At 52.3% G+C, this 9462-nt stretch overlaps 1 protein-coding gene across 1 annotated transcript in view; it reads left to right on the forward strand.

The window, feature by feature from the left end:
• Nucleotides 1-2860: 2860 nt before the first annotated feature.
• Nucleotides 2861-9462, forward strand: part of ITFG3 (integrin alpha FG-GAP repeat containing 3) — a gene marked incomplete at its 3' end in the record, with an annotated part of 8353 nt that continues 1751 nt past the window's right edge. The window contains exons 1-4 of the mRNA XM_010133074.1: nucleotides 2861-3164; nucleotides 4170-4286; nucleotides 4476-4664; nucleotides 7914-8044. Of these exons, the coding sequence (XP_010131376.1) occupies nucleotides 2900-3164; nucleotides 4170-4286; nucleotides 4476-4664; nucleotides 7914-8044 (702 nt within the window). The remainder of the gene's footprint in view (nucleotides 3165-4169; nucleotides 4287-4475; nucleotides 4665-7913; nucleotides 8045-9462) is intronic.

Below are 9462 nucleotides of genomic sequence, written 5' to 3' on the forward strand. Positions count from 1 at the left end.
GGGGGGGCGATGGAAGCGCACACACCAGCACGTGAAGTGGTATCAGTGCAGGTGCTGGCCGCCCCGCCGTGCCCCCTGGGCTGTGGGGGTCAGCTCAGGCCTGTCGCGGGCGGTTTCTCAGGATTTTCTTTTTGATGGAGTCTTCCTCCACGTTTCCTCACAGCGAGGTCCCCACGCAGAGGTGCTGGCTGCGAGATCTGGTGCCTGCAGCGGGTGTTAGCGATGCGGCAGCGCAGCATCCTGTCGCTGCCCGTTTCCTTGCGAGGCGCCTGGACGCGTTAAACTTCCCTGCGAGCTGTGTCCTCTGCCAGCAGGAGACAAAATGCCGGCTGCCAGAGGACAGTGCGACCAGCTGAAGTGCACTCTATCATTTTCTGCTTGTCTTCAATTAAACTGATTACCAGCCTTCTTTGTTGTTCGGAGCTCAGGCCGTTTCGCATGTTGCCAGCGCGTACTCTGGCAGCTGCGGGCGATGGGCTTTCCTGCATTGTTTGAGCCTTTGCCGCCGACCTTTGTGGTCGTGGTCCTGGCGCTGCCTCTGCTCTGGCCGGGGTGCAAAGGGCATTGTTCAAACCCTGAAAGAAAAGAGAAAGAGGTGCTTTAAAGGCGTTGAGGGCCCTTTGTGATCAGTGGCTTCTAGGGTCATTGCTGCAAAAGAAGGGCAATTGCTGGGGCTGTCGGGATAATTACCCCCTTTTTTAGTGTTCTCATCTCGGTCTGGATGGCAGTGCTGTGATTTATAGTGAGTCATAAAAACACGCCTTCCATGCAGCGCTGAGATGGTGTTCCTTTGGACTAAGGCAGGGGGAAGCCTCGTTTTCCTTCTCTTGGGAGGTCTCATAGGTGCTGGAAACTCTTGGCTGCACCCTGGAGGTTTCCTGCCTCCGTCTTGGAGAGCTCCAGGATTGCGCTGGAGCCCTGCCGCAGCCGTGCTGTGGACGCCGCGTTCAAGAAGATCCTCCTTTCCCAGACGGACGTGCCAGAGAGACACGAGCCACCTGCCTCATTGCCAGGGAGGCCACGTAACCCGTTCCTGCCACCGTCCCCCGCTGCTGCGGCAGTGGTTGCTCTGCTGCGGCAGTGGTTGCTCTGCTCCGGTAAATCATTTGCTCAGCCTGTGCCTGGAGTTTGTACCTTGAACCCGCTGAAGGGCTGGTGCTTGGCTGGCCAGCGCGGTGGTGGGGTCGGGGGGAAGGCTGAACGCCCGATTCTGTCCTTTCTTCCCTTTCCATCTGGAACCTTCCTGCCCTGGTCAGGTGCCTCAGTGGGCCTGGGAAGAGCCGGCCTCGTGAAGGCGTCTCCGGTGTTGCTGGCTGCGCGGGGCAGATGAGGTCTCTGCAATGAGATTGTTACAATAAGGTACACCATCTGCGTTATTGATTGAACTGCGATTGCCTGGTGTTGTGCAGCTGGAGCTAAACTGTGTGGAACGTGATCTTGTGCTCCATGTGCTCTCCTAGAACAAATGCTGGAGCACTCGGGCTAGAGTGAGAGCTTGGTGACTCCAGCCTGCGGTTGCCTGGGGTGGACAGCAGTGTGTCAGGCTGTCCCGCTCGCCCACGAGCTCAAACCCTGCTCTGCCATAGGTCTGTCGTTGGTACCAGAGGAGAAGAGACATCTGCAGCTCTTCCCTGCGACGGGACAGGGACAACCCAGAGAGGTGAGATCCCCCGCTGGAGGAGCCTCCCAAGGGTGACTCTCATCTTGTGTTTCTTTGAACCTGGAAATGAACTCGGGCATGAAACAAGTGGCTTATGGAGCCCCGCTGCTGTTGACAGCCCAAGCTCTCTGCACTCTGGGCTGGTGCTGAGCTGAAACTCTTTTCTGCTGGGGAACTAACTGGCTCCAGCGGACAATCCAGGCACGTGACAGCTGGGGCACAGTCATGGAAAATTGGCTCGGTGGTCATGTTTATTTGCTCCGATATAACTTACTGTGACACTGTCGTGCAGCTTTTTTCCATGGCTGCTGGAAATGTTTTATTCTCTGTTTCTTCCCTTCCACTCTTTTTAAAGAAGCACTGTCAGAGGAACCAGGACTGACACTGATCTGTGGTGGTGGGTAATGAGTTACAGGCTTCTGTAACCCAGGAGGGCTTGTTCTCTTTTTTCCCTTCTTGTAAGAAATTAGTGCAGAACCCCTCTGTTATTGTAGCTGTAGCTCAAGATGATGATTTATAACAGGATAAACTCAAATAGCGGTTGTTAGCTCCGCTTCCGTCCTCATGAAATCAAATTTGCCTGATTTTAGGCTCAACCTGTGCCACCTTTTTCCTCTGAGGAGGGAAGTCATCGCTCTCTCGCCTTCTGCAGCGCTGGGTTGCTGCGCTTAACGAGTGGTTTCTCATCTGAGAAGGTGCTGAGTAGCTTCGGTGTGTTCCCATACAGAAAACGCTGGTGTTTGATTCTCTCTCACTCTCCTGGGGAAGCTCAAGTGCTCCTTACGGTAGGGAACAGCCCCGTGTTGGGATGTAAAGGTCAGGAGTGTTTCCTTTCGCCTCTGCAGCCAGGAGTCAGACCGACACGCTGGAGGTGGCCAGAAGTCCTTGCAGCAAAGCGAGCAGTCGGTCCATTCTGCAGAGAGGCTGTAGCCGCCTTTCTCTGGGGCTAGCAGAGCCCATTTCCTCTGAAGAAGAAGAAGAAGTAGTGCTGTTCCCACATCCCACGGTCTCTCCCCGTTGCTCTGTGTAGGAGACCTTTGGTATCAGCAGCTCTTCGTGTCTGGCTCTGTGACAGTGCCCTGATCTGCTCACCTCTCATTACATGCTTCCAGTGTGAATAACAGGAAGCAACAGAATATTTTGATGTTGTTTTTAATGTATTCCAGAACTGTTTTAACTGCTTTTTCCATTGCTGCAGGGGAAGCGGGAGAAGGTCTGAGCACCCAGGAATGAGCTGCAATGGAGAACAAAGACTCGGAAGCTGAGATCCACCCTCTGAAGGCTGAGGACGTAAAAGCTCAAGAGAACCATGATAGCTCGGTGGAGAGGAGAATCGTCATCAAGCAGTCGTCGCGGCTGTCGCGGCTGTCCCGCTGGCGCACTGCCGCCTTCTTCGTCTCCTTATTTCTGTGCTTGATAATTGTCTTTGCTTTCTCCTTTATCATTCCGTGCCCAGAGAGGCCCGTTTCAGAAAGAACATGGTTCCGAAACTACGACAACGCAGGTGAGCTTGCTGTGGCAGAATAAATATTTACCGACAGTCCTTTTCCTCGGTGTGCCGCACATCTGAGCTGTGGACCTGTACCTAAGCGCGGGCTGGAGCCAGGCCTGCAGGGGTGCTGACCTGGATAAGCAGTGGCCCGTCGTAATTGGAGTGACCTCCCAGGAGGTGTTTACAGGAGAAATTAGAGGCTCTCTGACGCTCTAACAAGGTAGCGCAGGCTGGCCTCATCTGGAGAAAAAAAAACAGGGAAGGGTATCTGGGAATAAACCTTTGTGGAAGTTCGGTCTGTAAAATGTTCCCTTGAAGTCTGGGCTGAGGTTCGGGGACAATTAAGTGTTCTCTCTCTGTCACTGTGAGTTTCTAACTTTTCTCCCTGGCTAACAGGAAGGGGAGAAGAGGAACTGCATCTTGTTTTTTTTAATAAACTGCACATATTTCTAGTTGCTTTAGTCAGCTCTTTCGCCTGCGTACAGCTCCCTGGCAGCTCAGCGCTCGCTTCTGTGAAAGCTTTTCTTTAATCTTCTGTGCAGTGGGTGTGTGCTGGTGGTGCTCTAAACATGGAGACGGTGCTCACCAGCAGGGACTGTGCTTGTGTGGTGGTGCAGAAATCCCCAGTGCTGCTCCTCGGAGCTGCTTTTAGCTGAGATTGAGAAAGATGGAATATTTGGGGCTGTGGGTTTTATCTGTTTTTTTAAATATTTTGGGAACAGCAACTCCACACTAAGACCCGAGTTGTTCTTTGTCCAACATAGTTCAAATTCTGGCTGCTTGGCTTTAAAAAGAGCCGAGTCCTCTGGGGGATAGCAAATGTTAAAAATCCTTTGGCACTAGCTTCCAGGCCTTGGGACTCGTGCTGATAGCTTTTTTTAACACAAAAGCCTGGTGTTTCGCTGTTAGAGATGGAGGCAGTGAGTAGGTCTCTAGGAATGTGGGGTTTGCTTCAGCTAGTTCTGCTGTCGATTGAGACAATCCTCGCTAGCGCCTGGCTTGTGCTGTCTTTTCCAGTGGCCTACCGGTTCCTCGCTATAGAAGATGTGAATGAAGACAAAGTGCAAGATGTCGTCTTTGCTTTCAAGGCCAGCAACAGCAGCAGCAGCTTCAACAGCTCCTGCGTGGATGAAGGTAGCTGGTCCAGAAGCAGAAACCCTTATGGCAGAAGGGCCGGTCTTTCACTTTTAGTTCTGATCAGTGAGGCTGCTGTGGGTCTGCGAGAGGAATCTGGGTTAGCTGGATGGGGAGAGGAACGGGGTGAGTGCCAGCTCTTGGGTCGTCAGTGTTGGTAGCACTTCCTCTGACGTCTCTTCCCTTCAGGTCTGCCTTCTCCATGTGCCTTTGTTGCTGCTGTGTCTGGCACGAACGGCAGAGCGCTCTGGGAGAGGCCGGTGGCTGAGGAGATCGAGTGGATGGAATGCGGCATCAAGCAGCTTGGGGGGAGCGAGGCCCCGGGTTGCCTGGTCATGGGGAAGCCGGTGTCTCTCACGGCAGTCGACCTGCAGACAGGTGGGTGGTGAGCAGATGCTGCTGCCATACATAGAAACACAGAATTGTTTAGGTTGGAAGAGGCCTGTAAGCTCCTCGAGCCCCGTCGCTCCCCCAGCACTGCCATGTCCCCACTGCCCCGTCCCCCAGCATCACCTCGACACAGCTGGGAAACCCCTCCAGGGATGGGGACTCCACCGCTGCCCTGGGCAGCCTGGGCCAGGTCTTCTTTGTTTCTGAACCTATAGATGGAGAAATTCATCACCATCTCGCCTAACCTGAGCTAGGGGTGAAGAGTGCCTGTGCTTCCCTGGGAACAGGGCAGTGACCATCTGTTGCACCTCGAGCCTTCATTGCCAATGGAGCCTGAAGCACATTTCCATTTGGGGGGTCACTATTTCTTCTAAACAATGCGTGTTCTCCCTTGGAAACACGACAAGGATCCTGTTGTCTGTATCTGGTGTTGAACCCCTCACACCCTATTTTCCAGAAATGGGGAGAGAGAAGCGGCAGGAGGAATCTGAGGAACATCTAGCGTAGCTTGTCATTTCCAGTGCAGCTGGAAGTGTAGGCACAGGCGCAGCTGGAAAGCTTCTGTTCCAAGTGAGATCCCGTAGCACCCTCATCAGCAGGCTTTAGCACAGGTTATTTATAGACTATTAATGAAGGAGTTGCTTTTAGGGCAAAGTGTAGAAAGGTGACCGCAGAGCCAGAGATGCGTAACTAAAGACAGTCGTAAAGAAACCGCACAAGCGTGGAGACAAAGAACCAGGCTAAGCCGCAGGTCACAGCAGCAGCACGGCGAGGAGATATTCCACAGAGAGATGAGAAGCAAGAGAGAGGAAATTGCTTCAGGTGGAACAGTGAATAACGCAGAGGTTGACGTATTTGATACCTTTTGGCGATGGAGTAGGTTGAAAGGGGTTTCTTGGCGTAGCTGACTTTTACTGGGGGTTAGGAGGGCAGGTCAGAATGAAGTGTGTTTCGGTAGGCTCCGTGTGTTTAAGGGCGTAGAGGCTGACTTACATCACAGTGTGTTAACACCAGCAGTCAGAATGGCCTTAGCTGTTTGTGATTCACGGCGTGGAGGATTGCTGAGATGCCAGGGCACCCAGGCTGCCTGGCCTCTGCCTGCAGGGAGATTGAGGGGAGAGGCAGGCAGATTATCCTCTAAAGTGGCTGATGCGGTTTCGGTCTGCAAACGCTGATGAAGTTAATGCTTTTCTATCCATTCGAGTTAAGTCTCACCTCCTTCATTGCCAGAAGAAGTGACCTGAGCAAACAAGAAGGAAGATGTAGGAGTGCTGGCTTCTGTTTGTGTGGCACATCCAACATTCCTGGGTGCTTATTTTACAAGCAAACTGGGACACAGGAGCTTAAGATTAGCTGTTCCAGGTCAAAGCAAAGGTCTGTGTGGCTGCGTATTCCGACTCTGCCAGGGCTAGAAGCAGAGCCTCGAGGAAGAGAAAAGGAGGAAGTGTTTTGTTATGCCTTCTCTCTTCACCACACCCTCCAGCAGCCTGCATTGTGGGGCCCGCCAGCGGTTCTGGTCTCCTCAGGGACATGGCAGAAAGGGGATCACAACAGTCAGATATAGGAAATTTCTCCTGTGCAAGAAATCACTAAATAAACCAGGACTCCAGCCTGGAGAATGTCTGACAGGGAGCAAAATCTCTGCGTCCCCTCTGCATGAAGCAAGAGCTGAACTCAGTCCCATAAGTCCTAATTTTATTATTCCTTCCAGACCAAAAAAAAATCCAGCCCTTTCACCCAGGTTAGATTTGCTGTCTAGGCTCTCGTCTAAGTTCCATCATGGCTTCTGTTGCTGGGCTTCTGCTCGGGCTCTGAGGAAACACCACGGCACTCTAGATGTCAGGGTCGTCCCAGCTCCCGTTGATGGAGCAGGATGGGGCTGGTCTCACCGATCCTGCTCGCTGGAGGTTGTGCTAGAGCATCAGAGCTTCTCAAGCCCTTTGTTTTGATCTGTCTCACTGTTACCTGGGTCTGTTAAGTCAGACTGCGCTTCTAAAAGAGAGGAAGGTGCTGCCTCCAAAACTATATCCACTGTTTAACCAGTGAAGAACAGAGCTGTGCGCACTGAAATGTGGATTTCGTCAGCCTGGTCTTACTGTTGTAGCTTTGGGTTGTCTTGAAGCTGGGATATAGTTATTTAAAACTTAACCTCTCTCCTTCCTTTGCCTGCCTGTTTTCTTTGGGGCTAAAATTCTTTGCCTTCCCATGATTTCCTAGGGACACTCTTGTACTTCACATCTGTTGTCATAGTAACAAATCCAAGGGGTTTTTTCTGTGTTTCAGTAAAAGCTTTGGAGGAATCCTACTGGAAATGCAGCCTGCCTTAAATTATCGCAGACAGGGGCAGGTAGTAATTCCTTAGCCTTCAGTACAACTCTCTTCCTGACAAAGAACGGAGGAGCACTTGGCATTCCCAAAATGATCATTGCTGTCTGGGATACTGGGTAAGGGGGAGGGTGAGCATTTCCCCTCTGAGCACCTCATCAGTCACTTAAGTCTCACTTAAAAAGAAAAAAACCCACCAGTCTCTCCCTGTCACCAAATTCCACTGGGCGGAGACTGGAACGTGGCCAGCAGCCCTGGGCAGAGTGTCTGGACTAAAGTCACCCAAGTGGGCTGGAGCTGTTGAAGAGAAACTCCCACACCCCCAAACACGGTTTTTTAGAATTTGAAACTCTGTCACCTCTATTTACCAACCAGTCTGAACGTGCTGGGCAAGTTCTTTGAGCAAGGGAGAGGTGGGATGTGAACTGGGTTGCGACTGGCCATGTCAGCATGGAAGATCTGCAGGAACATCTGCGGGAGGCAAGTTACAGCAAAATAGGTTTTGTCAAGAGTGGCTGTCGCGCTGTGATCGGAATTCAGCCGCTTGATAGTCATGAAGTCTGTGCAGGTTTAAGCAGCAGCAGCAAGATTTTAGATCTCAAGAAAGGATTCTCCGTGCCGTGAACTTGCTGGGAAGGTTGTTGATGTACAGCAGGAGCAAGGCAAGCTGTCCTCTGGGCCCAGGGTGTTCGGGTGCCTTTGCGCAGGCAGCTAGAGTGGCTTCCTAGTATAAGTTGGAATTGTGGATCCTGGGACTCACGTACCCTGTGGTGAGTGTAAATGCCACTGGTTTGCGGTGCTGATGGGCTGTAAATGGGCGGCTGCCTGAAGTCCTTCCAGCAGCAGGGGCCTTGAAAGCCTTTCAACCTGAAGTGCTTTTAGCAAACGTTTCCCCATAACTCTGTCTTCCAGGGGAGGTTCGGTGGAGACAGTCCAGTGACTTTGGAGCTAATTTTACTGTGCTGACTCCTGTGTCAGTGATTCCAGATGTGGATAGTGATGGCGTTCAGGACCTGATGATCTTTATTGCCACAGGAGATAAGGTACGTCCCGCTGAAGCTGTGACAAACCCAGTGTCCGGACCCCAGGGGATGGCAGGAACGCTGGTTATTTCCATCTTGTAGCCTAAGAGGAAGTGTCCAGGGGCCTCTGATTTCTGTGGGCTCGGGGCAGGTTCTTTCCCACCCTGCAGAGACAGTGCCAAGTGGTTTATGGGTTGTTTTTTAAAAAAAGAAGAAAGCCAGGCAGGGATCCCTTGCCCTTTCCAGCCTGGTCTCCTCACTGCCTGTTCCTGGGCCGCATGGCAAGTGAGCCCAGGCCAGATGAGCTTGCAGTTTTCTGGGACTCTGCTCAGAGAAGTGGAAGGGAACAAACCCTGACAGGTTTGGCTCTCAGATCAAAGCACAGCTGACAGCCAGCACTCCTGTACCACCTCTGCCCTGTCCTGACACCTCTCCTATGGCAGCCCTCTTCCTGCTGTCCCTGCGCTGCTCCGCTCTGACTGGGGCTGAAAGAGCTGCCTGTAGCGTTGCCTCTGTTCCAGCGCTGCTGTTCCCATTGCTCAGAGGGGGAAAGTCATGCAGCTGAAAGCGTCTTTATAGAACATCTGCGTCCAGGACTGAGTGGTACAGCAGCATCCGCATGCGCAACCTGTCCTGTTCAAAGTCCACAAAGAGGCGGTTCCCTGCCGCTCTGATGGGAGGGGTGGGAGCCCCGTGTCCTCGTACCAGCGTCCTCCAAAAGCAAATAGGGTTTTGCTGTCCGAGGCAATGTTGTTGCCAGAGTCATCAGAAATTCTACCCTCTCCAAGTCCTACATTTCTCTTCTGTTTTCTTTCCTCTTTGCTTTTGCTATCCCAGTTATCTCAAGACTTTTTTTTTTTCATCTTAGGCAGCCAAGAAATGTTTGAATGTAGTCTCTGTTCCGCAAGACTGCCTTTTGAGTTGTTTTTCATTTAACCTCTCTAGCTATCTTGGTATGAGATCCCTTCCTCCCTCCAGATTTGGCAAGCACTCTGTCAACTTTGGTATAAGCCTGTTCTTTTTTTGAGAAGTCACATGAAATGTGGGGAGCTTGAGGGGCCTCTGCAGCTTGGCCAGCGGCAGTCTCGTCTCGGGAGGGAGACGCAGGACTCAAGTAGATTAGCTTTGTTGCTAACACGGATTAAGGTGAACGTTACGTTACGCTGCCGTCTCCTGACATGACAGAGCTTTGAGCAGGCTGGGGAAGGGTCTGAGTGCAGGGGGTTTAGGTGGCAGCTCTTTCTGAGGGTCTCACTGAGCCCTGCCTGCTGCAGGCTTCCACACAGATACATTGGAGAAAATAGGGTGTTTTCTGGGATACATTGCCCGTAGCTGCGCACTGGGGTGTAAAGCAGGGCGGTGAGTCAGGTGGAGTGTGCTCGTACTCGCTACGTGAACGCCTTTGGCTGTCACTGTCCTGGGGCAGCTGCTGGACCAGT

Source organism: Buceros rhinoceros, unplaced genomic scaffold (assembly GCF_000710305.1).
Source record: "Buceros rhinoceros silvestris isolate BGI_N320 unplaced genomic scaffold, ASM71030v1 scaffold34063, whole genome shotgun sequence".
Taxonomy (NCBI): Eukaryota; Metazoa; Chordata; class Aves; order Bucerotiformes; family Bucerotidae; genus Buceros; species Buceros rhinoceros.